The sequence below is a fragment of the Rhagoletis pomonella genome, unplaced genomic scaffold (genome assembly GCF_013731165.1).
Source record: "Rhagoletis pomonella isolate Grant_MI unplaced genomic scaffold, Rhpom_1.0 Rhpom_scaffold_00002, whole genome shotgun sequence".
Lineage (NCBI taxonomy): Eukaryota > Metazoa > Arthropoda > Insecta > Diptera > Tephritidae > Rhagoletis > Rhagoletis pomonella.
The window spans coordinates 90,275,602-90,298,468 of NW_023458556.1; the positions used below are offsets into that span (position 1 = coordinate 90,275,602).

The window sequence follows — 22,867 nt, forward strand, 5'->3', positions numbered from 1 at the left end:
GTTCGAAGGTCGATTATAAAAAATTTCGAACTAACATAAACAAACGCCGCGATACGTGTCTTCTAATTTAGCCTCTATTTTCACCCCTCACTCTCAGAATCGACCTAACTTTTGCTAACCTGAATTTGTTCCACAGTGTTATGTTACATAAAAAAGGGTTTATGAAGTATGCAAACGTACTTGAAATAATTCCAATCGGCAAATGTTTTTTTCAAAATCTGCTTTTAAAATGAATTAAAATTAAAAAGAATAAAATAAAAAAACAACACAATGGAAAAGAATGTCCACACAACTTGCATATTATCACACTAAAATTGAATAGGCTATAAAACTGCATGTTCAAACAAATCTAACACTTCTGAGAAAAAAGTTTGAAATTTCGATTAATTTTTTTTTAAGTTTTCTATTTCTGTTTTTGAAATGGGGGTGCTATTTATATGACCGATACTCTATGTATGCCCACTTTTATTATTTATGTTTAACATCTTTTGTTTTTCTTGTATTTCTTTGTTGACCTTAATAAACAGTGTCCCCCTGATGATGCTGAAAATTTCAAAGAAACGGTGGGCAAAGAAGGTGAAATAAGCGTTTTATTTACACCATCTAATAAGAGATCAGACTAGCCTACAACCCAGCAAACACTAGAGAAACGGCTTGATTTTACATTCTAACGTAGTTCTCAAATCGTTCTTTAACCTAAAAGTTTCTTCTACGAACTGATCGAGACAAAATAACACAAACGGCAATAACGCAAAATTTGCTTTATTTCACTTTCAAATGGGAAATAATACCAAAATCTGAGTTTTGCTTTCCCCCCCTTCAAAGGTATAAGTTATTCCAGACGAATGCTAATAATCTCCTTTTAAAAGTATTTATTGAAATATATCTTAGCTAAATTTCCGAGTGCAAGAGATCTTCAAGCTTATAATCTAATTTGACTGCAGGTTCATTCCGAAGTGAAGGGCATCATTGAAACTCGGAAAATAAATGACAACCCACACATTCCATAGGCATAATACTTTCGATTGGTATTTAATTTCGTCCTTAAACAAATTAGTGCAAATTAAAAAAAATAATAATTTTTGAATATTTAATTAAGAATATCCTGGCCAGGATTTTTTCAGCCAACCCACTCGCGAAATATTTCCTGACACGTTAAATTTCATTCAAAATAGATTTCATCCATTAAACAGATGGGTGAAGGTCGTGTCTTATTCGGATCTTAGACTATAAGTAATTTCAAAATATCAGCATTGAAGTCAGATATCAGTTTAATACATAGACGGAAAATAATCATTATTTTTTAAATTCGAACCAAAAAACTCAACAAGTTGTAATCGTCATAAAACAGTTTTAACTATACTGACGTATTTGTGTTCGTACGTGCTACTGTAATTTACAACGATTTTTATTTTTCGAGTTTAAAGATAATAATTAATATTTGAGTTTTATTTTCTCGCTCAAGGGAAATTGTTATATAGCCCAGTTAAATAAATTTGGTACGAAAAACAAAAAAAAAATATCGTAACAGCGATTTTTTGATGCAGTTTACTTCCATTTGACACGTAGATTAAGGATTCGCAGTCTTGCCCCAAAATTTCATTTGGCAACATTCCGCCACCTTGGATTTTAGTTTTTTGGTTTTTTTGCGATTTGCAAGCTTATTTCGCATTTTTCGTAAAAATTGAATACAAATTTGTCGAGAATTCAATTTCTCACATTTGTTCAAAAAAGGTTTAAAAAAACTTTTTTATTGTAAATAATTAGCAAAAACTGCGAAAAAATTTTACATTATCACGGTTTTCGCCATTTTTCGACAATTTCTGGAAAATGGCGAAAACCGAGACAATGTAATTTTTTTTCGCAATTTTTGCTAAGTAGTTACATAAAAAATGTTTTTTCTTTAAACCTTCTATACAACAAATGTGGGAAATTAAATTATCTACAAATTTGTGTTAAAGCATTATTTACAAAAAATGCAAAAAAAAAATCTTGCAAACCGTAGAAACACCAAAAAAAACTTAAATCCAAGATGGCTGAATGTTGCCAAACGAAATTTAAGGGCAAGACTGGATCCATGATCTACGTGTCAAAAAGAAGTAAGTAAACTGCATAAAAAAGCGCTGTTACAATTTTTTTTTGTGAAAAAGTCTAATTTTACTGGGCTATATTACTTGATTTTTGTTTTTTGGATCAAAAATAAGCATTATTTTATGACTTTCCGATCAAAAATAATCATTATTTTATGATTTTTTTTCGCTCAAAGGTAGTTACTATTGAGTTAAATTTTTTCACTTAAGTAATAATGATCATAAACGCAAAGCTATACCAGCGTGATTTCCGACGTATCCTTTTCAGAGGTAGCGACGTCCTAATAAAAGAAATATGTCTCAAAATTTTAGGTAAAAATGTCAGTTGTTTGCGTCTGTATCGCCTTGTAAATTTTATAAACATTTTTGTAAGTGGAAAAATAAAACTTGGTAATAATTATTATCTCCGTGCAAAAAACTAAAAATCATAAAATAATCATTATTTGTGATCGAATAAATAAAAATCAGCTAATAATTATTTTCGTTGAACGAAAAAATAAAACTCAATAATTATTATTTCTAAGCGAAAAATAATAAAATAATGATTAAATGCTAATTTAAATTATTTTGCTCTTAATGATTGCCGTCCGTTTAATACGAAATTAGTTACTTAATTTACATAGAAAATTTGCATTTTCTTAACTGTCCTGGGTTGCTCTTTTCTGTGTAAATTATATAATTGAGTTTTATACTTTATTAGTTTCGTATTAAACTGATATCTGACTTCAAGTGTTAAAGATAAATCAGGAGTCACTTTGGAATGCTCCTGCACTAAATAATGGCTGTATTTAAAATTACAAAAAGTTACATATGTTTTGTTCTTGTATTTGCATTTAAAAACTTTATGCTTCCGTGGAAAAGCTATAGTAGAAACATCTACTGACGTGGAACGTTCTGCAGAGCCTCAAACAGGTACTTACTTTGTGTTAGATTTAGGATAAGACTCTTAAAATTTATTAACTATTCGGTAAGCAAACTAATCGGGTAGTAACCGCTTATTAACCGATTAATTATATCTGACTTTTCGACCACTGGAACAATTTAAATTTTGAAAACCAAAATGTCTTTAAAATTTACAAAGTACAACGAACAAACTTGTCTCCATACCGGTCAAAATCATGGAGGTCAAGAATTTCAGTTGGAAAAAGTTTTTGTCCAAAATTGCAGTGAATTTACAATTTTATCTAATTTTCGGAATTATATAAGAGGCAGTCAATGCCGCATTTAATCAGTTATTTGAGTTTTTTTTTAATTTTATTCCATCCAAAATAGCCGATAAATGATTGCCATAAGTAATTAAGGGAATAGTCCGGGAGCTAGCGACAGTTTTTAGTGACTTATTTTATCGTCAATAAAAGTATGCTAAGATTTTCAGTTTATTCACGTAAATCACGAAAACCAACCACTTACACCCAGTTAGCGGGACAACGCCTCCCAGAGTGTTAACATTGTGCAATAAAAATTTAAAAATAACCTTATTTTATCGTCGCACAGTGCCGCTTAAGTGGGCAAAAATCGTAAAATTCGTTATCTGTAATGTGAACTTGTTTGGTATTTTTGTAAAGGCAATTTATCCACTAAAAATTATTAAACAGACATTTCCCTAAAAAATTAATAATATGCCGCCAGGAAGCCACTAAAGTCGACAAATTTTATACTAAGAATTTTAATAAGAGCATAGCCATGCGTAAGCTCTTCACAGAAAAAAATTTCAAAAATATATTCTTTGGAATAAAATATTGGTTTGACATTTCTTGTTTCCATATAGATAGTAGAGAATTACAGGAATTAAAATTAAACATACGGTGTTTCTGCGGTGTTCGAAAAAAACAATTTTTTTAAACAAAATTTTCAAAAATGCTTAATTTTAATGGAATGAATAAAAAATATATGTAAAAATAGGTTATTTTTTATTATTTTAATAAATAGTACGGGCCTATAGCTTTCAAAAGAAGAAATAAAAACCTGCTCATTTTTCGCACTTTCTGAAGTAATGCGTTTTTCGCTAATGCATAAAATAATTTAATTGTTTGTCAGTGCCTTGAATTCTGCACGATTCGTTCCATCTTCAAAAATGAAGTGTCAGATTAAAAACCTTGACCTGTGGACAATAGAAGGTTTATTTTTTTTTTAAGAGTTGCCACCTGTTAAAAAATTGGATTGTTAAAAAATTAAATTAAAATTTTTTTATAAGTTAAATGAATTATTAAGACATGGGTATCAATCGAAATGTGTATTAGCTACATGTAGAGAGCTGCCACCTGTTTAAAAAATCATATTCCACTTGAATTAAAGGAATTAGGTAATTATAATAGATAGGTATCACCATAACGGAGTCAGACAATAGAGGTTTAAGAAGATTTTAGCTTAAAAATATTACGAATAGGGTTGCCACCTGTTTGTAAAGTCGAATTTAGCTAAACTAAAATAATAATTACGTCAAACCATAGGATTACGCCATCGTATTTGTTGTTTTATTACAAATACATACTTTGTCACACAGTGATTTGTTCTGATTACATTCCTTTTAAATTACTGGACTCTTAAATTAACTCAGGAATGTTTTACTCTCCACTTAATTCTTGCTAAATATGTCAAATTTTTTCATTTTTCTGATACTCATATTGATATACATATTTCAGTTACCTTATTCCCTTAATTAAAGTGAATTTGAATCTTTAAACATTTGGCAACCTTTCTACGTGTCATTTAGAGGTAAAGTATTTTCAAAACTAGTTCAATTGATACCCATATTGTAATATCTAATTCATTTAACTTATTAAATGATTTTAATAAAATTTGTAACAGGTGGCAACCCTTTTCAAAAATAAAAAACTTTATCGCACATCTATAGGCCATGCACTGTCATTTAACACCTCACTTTTAAAAATAGAACGAACTATATCGATGGCTGAGTGGAAGATCGACCTATCTCGGCAGCCAGTTCGAAAACTCTCTATCTCAAAAAACTTTTCAAGAACGCCCTATTTGAAATTTGCACATTATCAGACTAAAATTGCAGGGGCTAAGAACTGTGTACTCAAAAAAATTCTAACACTTCCGAGAAAAAAGTTTGAAATTTAGGTGAAAATTTGTTGCATTTTTTTGTAGTTTTCTACACTGGTGGTTTTCGACCTAAAACTTGTGTTTTCGTCCATGTAAAATCTGTCAAACGAAAACCAGTTTTCGCTGAGAACTACTTGAAAACTCACGTTCCAATCATTCCAATCGGTGTCTTCACTAGTTTTTTCGATTATTTATCGAAGTAGAAGTCAAATTTTATCATCTTTAATACGCCCTTTTGGTTTTATTGTTAATTAGCTGGATAAAGTAAAATAAGAATGAAAGTAAAAGAAAATGAAGGAAAAGTATTTTGGTTTTGTTTTTGTGTAGCAAAACTGTAATCAAAAGATGTAAGAAATGTCAACGAAAACACTAACAGCCGGTGTGAACAGCCTTCAGCCCACAATCCCAAAACTCGTTTTCAAAGTGTTTTCGTTGTCGGTCAGAACATGGTATAAGCAAACGTTAATGGTGATTTGGTTTCGTATGTTTGATGTTACACTCAACCCTGCAAAAGGGCATGTTTTTGCCTTCTTGCCCTTGTCTAGCTCCCTCATTGGCTAATATATTCGTTTTAAAGGTGTTCTTATACGATATGTATTTGCATCTGTAAATGTGACATTTTCATTACATATGTAATTGCGTATCTCTGTCAAATTCAGTCTTTATTTAACTATTTAAAAATACGTTTTTTGAAAACGAAATAAACTAAACTCAGATGATTCTATCTGTGTGTCAGATGAAAATAGAAACATTTCTATTTCGTATGTACTTGCATCTGCTCTGTACAGAAACAAATCTAATTTGCCTTTACACGATATGTTGGTATTTCCATATGTAAAAAGTGGTATGTACACATGCAAATACATATCGTGTAAGGACACCTTTAAGGTGTTCAGCAACCATATGGTTTTCAGGAGAATGTGGCTTTTTTGCGTTACATGAGTATGACATTTTAATAAACGAACACAAAATTTATTTTTGATTACAGTGAGAAGCGGCTTATAGAAGCGCAGGGACCTATTACAAAATTGGTGCTGGAAAATTTCAAAGCCGTTTTCTCAGCTAATGTAGGCTTGCAGACAAAACGGGGTGTGGATAAAATTGTTATGGGCGAGGAAAAAGCCCTTATTCCTGATAATATGAAAGTTTTAAACGTTCCATATTTAAATTGGGCGCCACTTGTATCAACTCACGTCGAGGGCACGTTTAGTACATTCAACGCTTTTATTCGCGAAATTAAATGAAAATGCTGCCAGAAAACTTCTAAATGCATCTAGTGGTTCAATGTTACTACAACTATGCATACGAATTCTACTGGGGAGCGATTTATTGTTGCTAGTGGTACAATAAGTACTCTTGCAATAACAATCACACGCTCATCCAGTTACACTTATGCAATATACAACGGATATAGAGAAGCGCGAATTCCACTATTGCAGTGTATCTTGTTAACAACCTATGTATTTTCAAAGTGTGCTACAATGAACAAGATGTAGTACAGAATGAGAGTTCAAGGTTCTGCCTGTTAATGTGAAACGACTTTGTAATTTTCCGATCACTTACAATAGGTTTGTCCCGCGGATGCGATGCAAGCACATTATTTTTACATGTATAATGCGTTGCTCTATAATAATAATAATAATAGATTGGCGCTTACACATATGTTAGTCTTTGGCCGAGCTTCTCCTCCGGTTTGTGGCGTGCGCCTTGATGTTGTCACACAAAGCGGAGGGACCTACAGTTTTACGCCGACTCCGAACGGCGATTGTATTTTTATGAGAAGCTGTTTTTCATGGCAGAAATACACTCGGAGGTTTGCCATTGCCTGCCGAGGGACGACCGCTGTTAAGAAAAAACCTTTTTTTCTATATTTTTTGCGATGTTGCTTTGATCAGGGTTTGAACCCAGGTGCTGCGGAGTGGAAGCGCGCACTGCTTACCACTACACCACAGCGGCCGCTCTATGTCCATGATAAATTTCAAGTGCGATGTCGTAGGTAAATTTTCTCAAAAAGTTTGATATTTTTGCGCGCCTGTAAGCGGTACATTGTCCCGGTAAATAAGTGTAAGTGATCATTTTTTAACTTCGTCCAGTGTCAATTGATAACCACACAAAAGGCCAACGACGATAAAATAAGGTTATTTTTCAATTATTTATTACATAACGCTACTGCTCCTGACACCGAAAGGTCTCACGGTGCGATGTAAGTGTCGTTGTTTGTTAATCTACAGCAGTAAATTTAAGTCCCCGATATGTTATCTTTGACGATAAAATTGGCACATTTTTACTGTCGCTAGCTCCCGGATTGGCCAAAAAACACGTTAAAGTGGATTGAATTTGAGTAACTACATTTGTAACAATACTTACAAATATTTGTTTTTAATAATTAATGTATAGTACTGAATAAATCGAAAATTTCGCATTTTAATTTAATTGAAAAGTTGTTAGAGGAAAATTTCTCATTTCATGAACGCAATCATAAATCTTCAAAACTTTTTTCACTAAACGTATCAGGTGGGACTGCTAGCGGTCTTTCCAATGCACGTTTTGACAGGTGACTAGCGTATATTTGTTTGACTGAATGAATACCACGGTGCTACAAAAAAAAATCCCGAAATACACCCGAAACAAAACTTGGTGTAGGTTGTAGGTAGGGTCGAGTACAACATGAAAATAGATTTCTTATAGTTTCTGAAAACTTCGTTTTTATTTAATTTAAAAATAACCGATATGTTCGAACTTGATGCACTTATCTATTAACAGCTTGACTATTTTTATCCGATTTTAAAAATCAAACATGTTTAGAAAAGTGGGTTTGTAGACCTTTAAAATGATGTATTCCAATATATTGTTAGACGTAGCTTGTTGGGAGTTTTCTTGAGGTAAAATTTATTGAATTTAAAATTCAACTTTGACCATCGATGATTTCAAAAATGTCCATGAAAGTTGCCAATTGTGTAGTATTCCTCCAAAAGTACATTTATTTTCGAATTAATTGATACCTCATTTAATGCAATTGCATACAAATTGTCGCAGTCAAGCAATTTAAGCAAAAATACGACCTTTTAACAAACGAACTGCTTATTTAAAGTCTTGCTAGCAGCATTGTTCACATTAAAAACCCTTCACTTGAAAAGTAAGTACATAAATAAATAATGTTATTAGTCACTGAAAAAAGTTGTATCTTCATTGTCAGTTTCTGCTAAAGTACTACCACGAACAGTTTTGCTGCTGTTCATTTGCATGTACTCGTTATGGTATCTCTCAGGAATTACACCTTTCTCACAGAGGTTGCACATATCCTTATATTTTGCTTCAGAAATTTTTAGTTTTTATTTGTAAAGTTGTTCTAGTCAAAAACTATCAAATAGCGGCTACCAATGTCGTTGTTTTTCTTTCTGTTTGTTTGAAAATTGAACTGGCTTTTTAATGCTGCATTTACAAAAACCACTTGTGGACAATCTATTAGATGCACGAATCAGTTAATGTTGAAAATCATGTTGAGTTTATTCTGCTGAGTGGTAGTACGTGTGTTTAATTGACTTCAAATTTCGTTTTTGAAACAATCCTTAAAGTATCCGCACTCCTTTTTGTTTAAATGGCTAGAATACACAACATAAAAACTATCGTAACCGCTAATACCTTGAAACGTTGCCTCTCAGCATGTTCACGAAAAGTATCGTAAGTACCATTATACCTTTAAATATTAAGATATTAAAAAAATTAACAGTCCTATCCAAAAGCCAGCTGTTAATAAACCCTGTTGTCCATTTAAACCCAAATAAAATATTACACCGTTTAAGGATGAAATAAAAGAAACCGCCTCCTGTAAAATTTGCCTTTTGTCGCTTACGATAAAATTATTTTCGATATAACAATCAATATTTATCGAATTATCAACATTTATAGAGTTGTGATGTTTCAAGTTCTTTCAAATTATCGAGTTATCGATATATTTTGATTTATCGAAATGTTTTAGTAGCTATCGAAATTTGTCGGTTTATAAAATCGAAGTTTTTGAATTTTGCAAAATAGTAGTAGTAGTAGTAATAGTATATTTATTTTATTATATGTTATGCCAAGTTTACAAAATGGGTTTTTCATGAAAGAGTAAGATTTAAAATATAAAATAAAATAAACATAGTTATGACAATAACAATTTTCGTTGTGTGTCAAAATATCTCGGGTTATCAAAATTTCTAGAATTACATGAATTTATGAAGTTATCACTATTTTTCGAGTTGTATCGAGTTATGGAACTATCAAAATCGCGTTATCGATATACATATTTCGAGATATGCAAATTTTTTAGTTTCGAAATTTATTAAATTCTGGAAACGCGCAGTTATCTACATTTATCGATGTTTATCGGAATTTATAGCAGGGACCCGTAATCATCTTGAGTTTTATCAAAAAAATAAAAATTAACTTTTAATCATTATTGTGAGATTCTAATACTTGCGATCAATCATAATAATCACATTTTGAGTTTTATTGTATTGCTCAGAAAATACAATCATTTATTGAGATATATTTTTTTGGTCAAAAATAAAACTCATTTTTCGACCGTTATTTTTTTGCTCTGAAGTAATAATTATTTTGTGAGTTTTCTTTTTGATCAAAAATAATCATATTATGAGATTTATATTTTTGATCAGAAATAATCATTATTTTTTGAGTTTTATTTTTTCCATCAAAAATAATGATTATTCTGTGAGTTTTATTATTTTGATCGAAAATAAAACTCATTTCTCGAGCGTTATTTTTTCGCTCAGAAATAAAAATTTACTTTTGAGTTGTATTTTTTTTTGGCAGATCGAAAAACTCAAAACGCCTCACTTCACCTAAACTCAACTCACCACACCTCAACTCATCTTAACGCAACTCGCCTCAACTCACCACACCTAACTCATCTCATGGAACTCATGCCACGGTTTCGCGGAAGCTAAGTTCGTGAACCCCACTCAACTTGTTAGTTATGTTATGTTAAGTTCGAAACATGCAACTGTCAGGATTATTTTGATTAAAATTAATCAAGAGAACTTTAACTTCAGAAGCACGGCGCACAAATGTTTTTAAAAATAAAATTTTTTCCAAAATTCCGGGTGATAAATTTCGTCTTAAGTCACTTAAAACTAGTTTTAGCGCCGAAAAAGAGCACTCCACACTGACTTGTGTCGCTGGAGTACTGTGAACCACTTTTGCCAGCGACCACAGATACGGATGGGTATATTGTTTTTTTTTTTTTCAATACTCCATTATAGGAACATCTAAATCCAATTGTCTTGGTGCATAACATTCAACTTCATTAATAGCCTTCTTAAAATCTCTATCTTCAGGCTGATCGTCGGACTCTTCATCCGATGGAGACACTTCAATTGAATTGAGAAGGTTTCCAAGCAAAGAAGTTGAACTTTGCGACTGAGTTTTCGGCCAAATTACATCCGAAGTTTCAATAGACGGTGATAAAGAAATATCTTCCGATGTGTCGGCTTCGCCCTTGCCATTATTTTGCTGTCTTGGGACCTTTGAAAAGAAAATTAAAATACGAGTATGTCTTTAATTCATCTTTAATGTTTGCTCATATTCATATGTACATATAAAGCATTTACTCACTCGGATTGCTAGCGGGTAGAGTGTTCAAATATTTGCAAGTCAATTTGTCGTATTTGAGTTTAGTTTTCCACCAAGCGGGAGGGGCTTGTTTTTCTTTAAGACTTTCAATTGGACTTTAGTATCGCATTTTTTAATGAACCCTCATCTTAAATCCGAGCCCTCGCTTTCGCTTGAGGAATCCTGTTAGGTTGCTTAAAAGGTTGTTAGCAGAACTTTTTGAAAGCTCACAAATGTTGCTTGTTGCACTACTCAACGTTTGGCACCTAAAGCTAAACGGCGCTTATTGTCACCATCCAGGTTAGGCAGACTTAGAGCCAATTCAACAATATCATGTACACATTCGCGGAAAATGCAAATATTCCCCTGCAAAAAGTGGGACTAGGTTAAGTACTAGTACAGGACCACACTACCTTGTAACCAAAATGGTCCAAATATATGGAGAAAATATGGTTACATTAACATTGCGATGTCATTGGACCTGACCACCTCTGGTCCAACGCTGCATAACATGGGACCACTTTTGGTCCACCACTGCGTAACATGGGACCACCTAGACAACTACTCCTTTTGAACCATGGCACATTCGGCAACCGAATCATATTGCCGATCGGCCACGAAGAAGTGGTGTTCAACACATATATCAGTTTTTTACGTTTGAAGTGGTCCAGGTCAGCATAACAAGTTACTAGTATGCAACCTGGTCCTTGTGCTCATACTTTAAAACTACGACCCAGTGGACCACCTGGTCCTAAAATTTTTGCAGGGTCGTAAAATCCCTGATATGTACATATGCTCGTACAAATGTAAACACATATGTATGTGTGCTGCGCTAGCAGCGAATCAGTTTGCGTATTGTGTATATTTTCTTCAGTGCTCTGCTTGCAAATACGCGCTGATCAGTTCAGAAATAAAATGTATTTGTGATTTGCTTCACTGAACTGAGCTGACGTGAGTTGAGGTGACTTGAGGTAAGGTAGTTGAGTTTAGTTGGGGTGAATTGAGGTGTGGTGAGGTGAGGTGAGGAGAGTTAGGGTGAGTTGAGACGAGTAGAGGTGAGGTGAGTTGAGGTGTGGTGAGTTGAGTTTAGGTGATGTGAGGCGTTTTGAGTTTTTTGATCTGCCAAAAAAAATAAAACTCAAAAGTTAATTTTTATTTCTGAGAGAAAAAATAACGCTCAAGAAATGAGTTTTATTTCCGATCAAAATAATAAAACTCAAAGATGAAAAAAATAAAACTTAAAAAAATAATGATTATTTCTGATCAAAAATATAAAACTCACATTATAATGATCATTTTTGATCAAAAAGAAAACAACTCACAAAATAATTATTACTTCAGAGTAGGGCTGTGCGATTATTCGATTACTCGAGCAAGTTGGTTAATCAATTATTCGGTTAATCAATTACTCGAGTAATCAAGATTTTGATTACTCAGAACGATGATTAATCGAGTTACTTGAAATATGATTACTCAAAAAAAAAATTTTGGTCGTTAACAGGCTAACCTAATATTCGCGGCTTGCGTTTTGGTACGCATGCCGTCGAATTTGTTTATTTGCGTCACCCGAAATTGAATTGCATGCGTTTGCATTTGATTTCATTGAGCGAAACGTCAAATCAAAATGTCACGCAGAACAAAAATTGGAAATTGAGTTAGCTTCATACGTACGCCGTTCAATTTCGGTTGATCTCATACAAGTTGCATGTGCATGAGAAATTATTGACAATAAATTGGCGGCGTGCGTGAATATTAGGTTAGCCTGTAAAAGAGTTTGCTTTGGAAAATGCTTATTTTCTCTTTTACATTCTGTATATGAAACAAATTTTTCGTTTTAATTTTTGAAAACAGAAACGTTGTTTGCAAAGTATCAATAAACTTTAACTACTTTATACATATGTAAAAAGTTGAAATGTTGATTACTCATTTTACTCGAAATGTTGATTAATCATAAAGCAAATTACTCAAATATTTCTTTTTTTTGGTTAATCAAAAATCTTGATTACTCGAGTAACTGAACTTTTGAGTAATCATAATTTCCAATTAATCGAATAATTGAGTTATTTACTTTATGATTAATTAAAATTTTGAGTAATCAATTAATCGCACATCCCTACTTCAGAGCAAAAAATAACACTCGAAAATGAGTTTTATTTTTGATCAAAAAAATATAACTCGATATATGATTTTTTTTGAGCGATTAATTTAAAATCGAAATGTAATTCTTAGTTATAATTTTTATAGATATCGCTCAAACATTTTGAAATCGTAAGAGATTCATACAGAGCATGAAAAAACATGCACATTAATATACTCGAAATTGTTCTACGCTATTTTGAACCTTTTGATTTTTTTCATTGAAAATTTTGAAATAATCATTATTTTCGGTCCCTGATTTATATTTATCGATGTGGGAATTTTTCGACTTACTGAAATGTATCGAGTTATCTAAATTTATAAACAAATTTTAAACTTTGTCGAGCTATCTAGATACATATGTATGTATGTAATATCCCATGGTTCCCATGGTCATCCTAATTTCTCCTATTGCACCATTTGACTTTGACGTAGGGCTGTGTCTATCCGCATAATCGAATATCCGGATATCCAGGCGGATTATCCGTTGACACGGATAAAATCCGCATAGTATGGATATCCGGTTAATATTCGTTTGTGCAATTCGGTTAGTATTCGTATTTTCGGATATCCAAAAAAATTAAGAGAATTTGGTAAAGCATTCACTATGAACAAAAGTATCATAGCAGCTTTCATTACTCAGTCCATGATATTTTAAAGCCAGGAAGAAATTCTCAATTTTAATCAATTTTATATCTTTTTTTTATTTTAACGAAACGATATTTTCATTTCACAGGCGCTCATAAATACGAAGTAGCAAGTTTTCAATACGCATAAATTTGTTTTTAGAACTTTCTATTTCCTTTCTAGGAGCCTTTAAAATTCACAAAGTAGAATTTTGGAAATTTAAAAATTTATACAAAATATTTTGTGCGTAGATATAGAAAACTTCTTACTTCACGTGTATGAGCGCCTAGTATTGGGAAATGAAAATATCGTTTTGATGAAATAAAAACTGGCCATAAGAGTGGCCGCAGGAAAATGGACTCATTTTATTAATTTAGGGCAAATAAATGCATTTCATTAATATCTGATACCCGGAGACCTAAGGAAAAATCCGGATATTCGGATATCCGAATTTTAGCTTCGGGTATATCCAGATTTTTCGTTAAGTTCTCCGAATATTCGAATATTCGGTTTATCCGGATAGTTGATAAATCCGGATGAAACTCCCAGCCCTACTTTGACGCATAATATGAGAGCCCCCTGTATTGAATTACTTATACGCAACATAAACATACAAACTCTTTAGATTGTGAAGTCTTAACTGGCATTTCGATTGGCTTGCGAATATTTATCCAATGCATTCATTTGTCCTATTTGCCACTCTTTGCGGTTTTTGTTCCAGCGTACATAGTTTCCAATCATTCACGCTTTTTGTATGACCTGTATTTTCTCACGGACAATTGTATGCTTCTGCCAGTAGACTTCGTTCATTTGACAGATTGCAGTTCTAAATTTTGGATCCTTCAGACCAAAGTCATTTGTTTGACGACCAAAGGGATTTTTATAAAAAATATTGGTTATATAGATAAGTTTGCCTGTTAAACTTTAGCGCTATTAATATATGAAATAAATTTAAATAAAAATGTTTAGTCATGTTTTAGTTCCAAAGGAGGAGATTTTCTTTTGAGTAATTGTGTGCCTTATATTATATCCCTAAAAAGTATAATAAAAATATAAAATATCCCTAAAGGGTCCTAAACCTAAAAAACTGTCGAATTTGGACGGTAACTGGCACTACTAGTTTGCGTTATTGGTGGCAGCCTGAAGTTGTTCGTTGGACAGTTTGGCTGAAAAACATTCTTTAAATAATTTGAAAAATACTCGGCTTTCTCTTGGTCACTACTAGCCCAGGTACCACTTGGTCCCTAATTGGCATTTCTGTACCCACTGGAGGTTTAAAGTTTCTTAGCGATTTCCATAGAGAATAGGGAAAGCTTCGTAATGCACCTAATTCTTTGCTTCTTTGCCGATTATTTGGAATTTCTCTTCATATGTTCAGGTGAAGCGATAGACAACAGCCAACATCAAAAAACATTTGCAGACAGCTCACGATAATTTTTTTTTTTTTACTTTTTACAAAAGTATGTTCGACAATTTTCTTTTATATGGAGGACACTGCCAGCAAAAAAAAAAAACATTCCAAAAATTAACGGGATTTTATAGCAGTTTGAAGCTTCACTTCATTATACTTGAATCAAATGGTCTACAAAACTGCATACCAAAATTCTGAGTAAAAAGTTTGAAATTTTGGTGACAAGAAGCAGAATTTTTCTAATTTTTGTACAAATCTGAATTTATATGTTATTTGTTGTATACCAGCTAGACTTTTATAAAAAAAATAATAAACATTAAATAAATAAAAGACTAATGCCAAATGCCACGACCGGTCAAAATATCGCAATTCTTTTATTATGGACCATTATATGTATGTACATTAGATTGCATCACTCCCCATACAAAAAAAAATCGGTACTGTTTTTCGATTGGAATTATAAAATCTATTATATTTTAAGACGTCCACCAAAATATTTCGGAAAAATATTAAGAAAAAATGGAGTTTTTTAGGAATAAAAATTATTTGTTAAAGATGTTTTTTGAAAAAATCCCCTCAAATGACAAAACGGTTTAAGCTTAAAAAATTTACATAAAAATATTAAAAAAAAAAATTTAACGGAATCGTAATTATGAGATTTTTGATGCTGTTTTTTAACATTTTTCAAAGATTGGTATAAGAAAAACTTGAATACACTGAACCTAAACTCTTCCGATTTAGACTTGTGAGGTATCATTGGAAAGGTATTTTCTCACCCTTTTTATTTCTTTGCTAATAAGCTCATTCAAAGGATGAAAGAGAAAGGTAGGATGAACGAACATCATTCAAAGTTGAATTAAGATGTGTTGGTATTTGAAAAAAAAAAATTGGGGCACGAATAATGACCTTTTTTTTTGCACATAAATAAAAATAGTTGGCCTAGTTATTTAAGTTTTTCGTAAATCAACCTATGAAAAAACTAAAAAAAACAGCATCAAAAATTTCATTATTATGATTCCGTTGAAATGATTTTTAAATATTTTTATGAAGATTTTTTAGGCCTAATCTGTTTTTTCATCTGAGGGGACTTTTTTCAAAAAGTTCTTTAAGAAACTATTTTTATTCATAAAAAACTCCATTTAGGAGGTATTTTCAAAACGGTCCACCTCGCTTAAATAGTAATATTTTCCCGAAATATTTTGGTGGACGTCTTAAAATATAATAAATTTTGTAATCCCGGCGGAAAAACCGCAACTTTTTTTGGTGATGCAGTCTAATGTACATACATACCTAGCATACAAGTTCTTATGCATTGAGTGCAAAAGGGTGTATTTTAGTACAAAACGAAATTAAATTTTATGCTCCTAAATATTTCTTGCTTATATATGTACATATATTTTTACACATACATATGTATGTACATACCTGTGTATGTAATGTTGCATAACAAGACAATTAATTCAATTAACTGTTTTATTTTGTTTTGTTAACTCCGTTAAATTAACTGATTTTATGAATTAATAGATTTATTTGTAATTTTTTTATGGAATCGGCATCGGCATCGGCCGATTCTTTCCCCATAAGCCGATTAATCGGCATCGGCATCGGTACCTGAAAAAAAATTGGAATCGGTCGGACTCTAGCAGGGGGACCTCAATCGTTTCAACAATTGTGTAATGATCGGAAGCAGAGACGTTCGAAATTCATATTGCCCGGCCGCAATATTACTGGCGATGAAAATTTGTATCAATCATGTATTGCAGATGCGAATGACAAATGAGAACCATAATTACTGCAACAACAACATAAAGCGCCAATTTCAAATGAATATTTAAACGGCACTGTCGGCCGCTGTGGTGTAGTGGTAAGCAGTGCGCGCTTCCACTCCGCAGCACCTGGGTTCTAGCCCTGGTCAAAGCAACATCGCAAAAAATATAGAAAAAAGGTTTTTTCTTAACAGCGGTCGTCCCTCGGCAGGCAATGGCAAACCTCCGAGTGTATTTCTGCCATGAAAAACAGCTTCTCATAAAAATACAATCGCCGTTCGGAGTCGGCGTAAAACTGTAGGTCCCTCCGATTTGTGTGACAACATCAAGGCGCACGCCACAAGTCGGAGGAGAGGCTCGGCCAAACACTAACATATGTGTAAGCGCCAATCTATTATTATTATTATTATTATTATTTAAACGCACTTAAGTTTAATTGTGGATTGTTGTTTGAATGCCATTTAGCTTTCGTTGGGTTTCAGATAGCCTTTTTTAAATATGCCAAACAATTGGCAGCATTGTTGCTTGTTCCTTGAAATTGTTGTTGCATTTGCTTGTTTGTTTACATTTTGTGCTGAAGAGCTGATTGTTTTTTTTTGTGGGATTTGTTGGGATTGATTAAACAACCTACCAATCATTCTTGGTTGTTTGGTACAAACACAGGGTTGCATATCTCATGTTTAAATAGCCGATATTGGCCATTTAAGTGCAGATTAAATGTATGATCTGAAAATGAATAGTGGAAATTAATCAACAATCTCTACTTAAGCAGGCCATCTGAAATTGGGACTGAGTACAACAAAATTAAAAATATAGCCAATATTCTTTTATTTTTTTATTTCTGAAATTGATTGAATTGATATTTACTCACAAATTCTGCTAGAGTCGTTATTCTGAAAAATACGTCTAATTTTTGACGGTTACTCGCCTGAAATTGCAAGTTCTGGTACAAAACCTGCGAAAAGACTGCAAAGCGATGTAAGTGCAATGCGTTCACCAGAGCTGTGGTCTTATTTACAAGTTTCGGGGTCAACAACCATCAACAGCCATTGTTGAGGTGGCCTTAGTCCGCTCTTCACATTTTTCGAATGCTTACATTGTAGTCGAAGATTCTGATCTTGCAATTTTGACGGGAAGAAACTCTACCATCTCGAATGCTTTTTTGAAAAAAACCGGCAAAGGTAGAAAATCTGATAATAATTGCGTTCCAAGTTTGTTCAAACATGGACCTGAGGTATCTGGAAATTTGCTCTTCCTACACGCTTTGAGTGGATGCGACACTACTTCGTCCACATTCGGATATGGGCAAATCCTATTGTTGCGGACGTTACGTTCGGACGTTTATCTTAACTTTTTTGCCGGCAAAAATACTATAAGTTAAAAAATTTTTATGGTGTAAGGGAAGGTTTATTGCAGTACTTATGAGATCAAAATAATGGAAATTTGAATTTGAATTAATGTCGGTGTATTTCCCTTCGAAATTTATGTTCGGACGTTACTGAAAAAGGAAGCGATTTTGATATGACCATCAAAGTCAACGGATTTGCGTAAATTGTCATGCATGGAGAGCACAACCTACAAAAATACTTTGAAGATAAGATAATGAAGTTTGCAAAATGTGATATAAAAGAAAACTAAAGGTTGGATTAACATCAAAACAATTGTATATATGCTTTCGGGACGTTACGTTACGGACGTTCCTCTTTTTCCGTTGAAAAAATTTATTTTTTTAAAGCGATATTATTGTATTTTATTAAAAGATATAGTACTTAAAACCAATGCTATTTAGAACTTTGTTTCAAGAAGTAAGTGGGACAAATCAGATTTTGCAAATAAATGTGAAAATAAATATGAAATAAAAATATGTTGTCCTATGCCATTTTTGACACAAAAATGAGAGAATTTGAATTGCATGCATTTTTTGCGAGTTTGGTTGACTATTTATCGGGTTCGCCCATATTACAAAAATAGTAATAATTTCTCCCTGAAATCGAATACTAAGCTGCTGACAGAAACTAGGAATTTTATGGAACCTGATGAAAGCCAAGAAATATTGACGAAAATAAGTGAAAATATTTTTCCTGCAGTCTACCCAACAAAAAAAGAGAAAAGTAACATGAACCTAATGAGATACGAACGTTTCAAGTCAGTTGCTTCATGAACAAACTTGATTTAAAAAACTGCCTCCGACTTTTGCTGCTTCCAAACAGCACGCTTTCCGGGCCTACCTACAAATTGAAAAATTTTTAGGTAATTCTAACGATCCGCGAACTTGGGGTGGAAAAGAGGGCAGGGATTTGCGCCCACGCTGTTGCTGCGCCTGACGTTTTACCAAGATTTATTTGCGGCAAATGCACTACGAATTGTGATGCAAGATGCGGCTGTAATAGGGCAGGTCTGAGATGTTCCTCAATGTGCGTATGTACGGAATTGTGCGAAAATGAATCAACCATTGAAAAAACTTCCATGAGCGATGAGTCCGAGTGAATATACCGATGTGACTTTTACAGCACTTGAAGTGACCAAAAAACAGAGGTTTGAAACTCAATTTTAGAAATAAACAAAATAAACGAATATTGGCTGTTTTTTAAGTTGGTTGTTTTTAATGTTGTTTTTGTTGTTATTGTTATTGCTGTGGCAGTAATGATGGTTCTCATCAGGGTTACCACTGAAAAACTTAGTTTCCTACCAAGGGCTGATTCAAAAACCTACCAAAATGGCTTCCTTCCTACCATTTAAAAAAACGGCGTTTGCCGACAGTAAATAATTTTTTTGCTGGTTATACTTAAAATAAGATTTCCAGGTAAACAAAAAGATCAGAATAATAGCTGGTATATACGTATTTAAGTACATATTATACATAGCACAAGTGGTGTGTGATTTTAACCAGACCCACCTACCGACAAGTAATTCTACCCGCTGAACCCGAATCTGAGGTCCGTTTGACTTCTACACCCTCAAAATTTCGAGTAAATTGCGAAAAACCGGAAAAATTGCAAAAAACGCATAGTTAATAGTTTTAATAAAGCCTTCGGAGTAAATGACGTGAATTTTTATACATCACTTATTTTCATACACATATTTATTATGAAGTATATATATGTACATAACTAAGGGCCGGTTACTCAATGTCTGGTTAACACTAATCTGCGGTTAAACATCGTTATCGACGTCTTCGACTCCATGCATACATCAGGGAGTCGGTAACGTCGATAACTATGTTTAACGGGAGATTAGCGTTAACCAGACATTGAGTAACCGGCCCTAAGTAAGGTAAAAATAAACCTCACGGTTAGGCTTGCAAAATGTCCGGTCTAGGAGCCACCGGGGGAAAAATCTGCGCGCTGTGGGTTTGCTGTTAATTTCTTCGAGTTGCGGTTAAAAAACTTTTAGATCCTCGGATTTACTGGAAATATGTATGAGTAACAATAAGTTTTCTTTTTAATATAATATAATAAAAAATAACATATTCTGTAAACACGTGCATTTGTTATGTAGTATGCATTTGAATTTTTCTTCTAGTGCCATTTAAAATATTTTAACAATCTTGTCTTTACGTCCATCAATTCAATCACCTGATATCTCTTAATAGCTCTGACAGACATATGGTTTATATGCTGTATTAGCATTGTATACTACATGTCTGTCGTTGTAAACCACAATTATGGGCTTGTTCGAGATGCAATCACAACCGCAGTGTTGCGCGAATTATTAAAGTATCACGTTCGGTGTGAATTTCTCGCAACGTTTTATCAATTGGGAAGTTGCAATAGTATTGCAAATTTTCATCAGTGTTGCAGTATTGCCGCATTTATTACGTGGCTCGAACAGGCCTTATATCATCGTACAAAGTGGTTTAAAGCTGGTTCCTATACTACGAAAATGTACGTGGTATAAAGCGAGTATGTCATGAAACACAGCCAGAGAGTCACAAAAATTTCACCAAAAATTTGTGGTGAAAACAAACAGAGACAGTCAACTGATAGCATGTATGTATGTATGTATGCCATGTTGCTCGCGGTGGTCCAACAGTCGCGCTGGCCGAGTGATCAGAACGCTGGAGTGTCACTTGAGAGATTCGAGTCGAGTCCTCGGGCAGATTTTTTTCTTCTTTTTTATTTACTTGTTTTTTTTTTGTTTTTGTGTTTTATTTTATTTTTGTTTTTTATTTTATTTATTTTTAAACTGCTAGAAATGTTGGTGGAATATTTTATTTTCATCAAGAAATAATAATGATGTTAAACAAGATTTTTTTCATTGAATTTTTATGATACTAAACCACTTATTTAGGTTTATTTCCTAATGAAATTCTTGTTAAACAAATATTTCCTCGCTTAATTTTGGCGTTCTTTAAAATAAAATAGAAAGCAATTATCTTTTCCTCCTAATTTAGCTTTTTGAGACTAGAGAGGTGAGACTGCTTACTGAATACCAGGGTAATTTTAGTCTCGAATAGAAAGATATATCGAGGGCTTATATTCAATACCCTCTATCTGCACTTTTCGCAAAAATGTTATTCTGATATAAAAATTCACCTAAGACTTAACTGTCAACGGTGATATTAATGCTGTCCTTGTATAACGCTTGACAAAAGAATTTACTATTAATATCCAAGTAAAATTAGAGTTTTTCTTTAAAAAAAAATTTGTAACAGCAATTTTTTGATGCAGTTTACTTCTATTTGACACGTAGATCATGGATCCACAGTCTTGCCCCTAAATTTCAATTGGCTACATTCCGCCATCTTGGATTTAAGTTTTTTGGGGTGTTTGCGATTTACAGGCTTATTTTACATTTTTCGTAAAAATGGTTAAATTCAAATATGTAGAGAATTTAAATACCCACATTTGTTATATAGAATTTTTTTTAAAAATAGAATTTTTTATTGTAAAAAATTAGCAAAAACTGCGAAAAAATTTTACATTGTCACGGTTTTTGTCATTTTTTGACAATTTCTGTTGAAAATACATAGCATTGTAACGTAGCTTCGCCTCGCCTACGCTACAATAACATACTCGACATCACCCTAGCATACACCTTACAACTGCACATAAGTAAATATATAAACATACTTACATACATACTGGTAGACGTACACACAAATTAACATACCAACGAGACTAAAAGCACCCCTATGTGCATACATACATGCATACATACGCATACACGAAGCTGGCATGGTAAGCACATACAAATTTCGCAAACGCCAACTTGGATAATCATGCGCACCAACATATGGAAGAAATGGGGGGGTGAAATAACACAAGCGGCAATAACGCAAATTTGTGTTATTTCCCAATCGAATGTGAAATAACACAAATTTGCTTTATTTCATTTCTCGTTGAGCAATAAGACCAACTTTTATACTTCACAATTTGAGTAATAAAGCAAAATAGTCACCCAGTTACATTTGACAAAAAATAGTACATGAACAAGTTAAATGGACGCATTTGTAAGTATACAATTTTGAAAGTGCCCGGCGTCGCGGCGGTCCGCGTTCGGGCGCCACCCCGCGCCACCCTGCGCCGCGCCGCTTTCGACGTCGCGCTCGCGTCCCCGCCCCTCCCCTACTTTCGCAATTATGTACTGGTGGCATTATAACCGTTTAGAAAAAGGAAAAATTATAAAATAACACTAGTTCACTTCTGAAACTGCTTTTTAATGTCGTCCAAGTAATGGGAATTGTTGTGTATGGTGTTATTGCATGCATCCCACCCATAGTGGAATTTACCAGGTGCCACTGCTTTATTTGAAAATTTGCCTATAAAATGTGACTATAAGGCAGTCGAATGTCAGAAAATAAAGCGAGAAAGCCGTTTTATTACTTCATCTGTTTATTGCGACATGGTTCCACGCAAACATTTGAATGTTTTCCCGCAATGTTTTTAACATATATTAAAAAGCATGCAGAAAAAATTCATACAAAAGCGCTATGTCCAATATGCGGAGCAGTTTTTAAAGACGATGCTTTTCCTATATTTTGTTAGACTTTTCATAAGTAAAAATATTTTGTGAATATTACTTTCTTCATATGAATTATATCACATTTTTTGTTTAATTCAAGGCCTATCAAACAGGTTTAGAGCATTTGAGCAAAAACAACATTTGCCTGTATTTTGTTGTTGCTTCTGGTATCGATGTTGCCAAAAACTGTTCTG

The 22,867-nt window shown here is 33.1% G+C and overlaps 1 protein-coding gene across 3 annotated transcripts in view; it reads left to right on the forward strand.

Annotated features, from left to right (window-relative positions):
- LOC118734159 (spectrin beta chain) overlaps positions 1 to 22,867 on the forward strand; it is a 119,986-nt gene that overhangs the window by 76,514 nt on the left and 20,605 nt on the right. For 2 of the 3 annotated variants that reach the window (XM_036463878.1, XM_036463877.1), the window contains exon 6: positions 2,952 to 3,002. The exons of the other annotated variant lie outside the window; for it this stretch is intronic. In XM_036463878.1, coding sequence (XP_036319771.1) covers positions 2,952 to 3,002 — 51 coding nt within the window. The remainder of the gene's footprint in view (positions 1 to 2,951; positions 3,003 to 22,867) is intronic. 3 annotated transcript variants of the gene reach the window in all.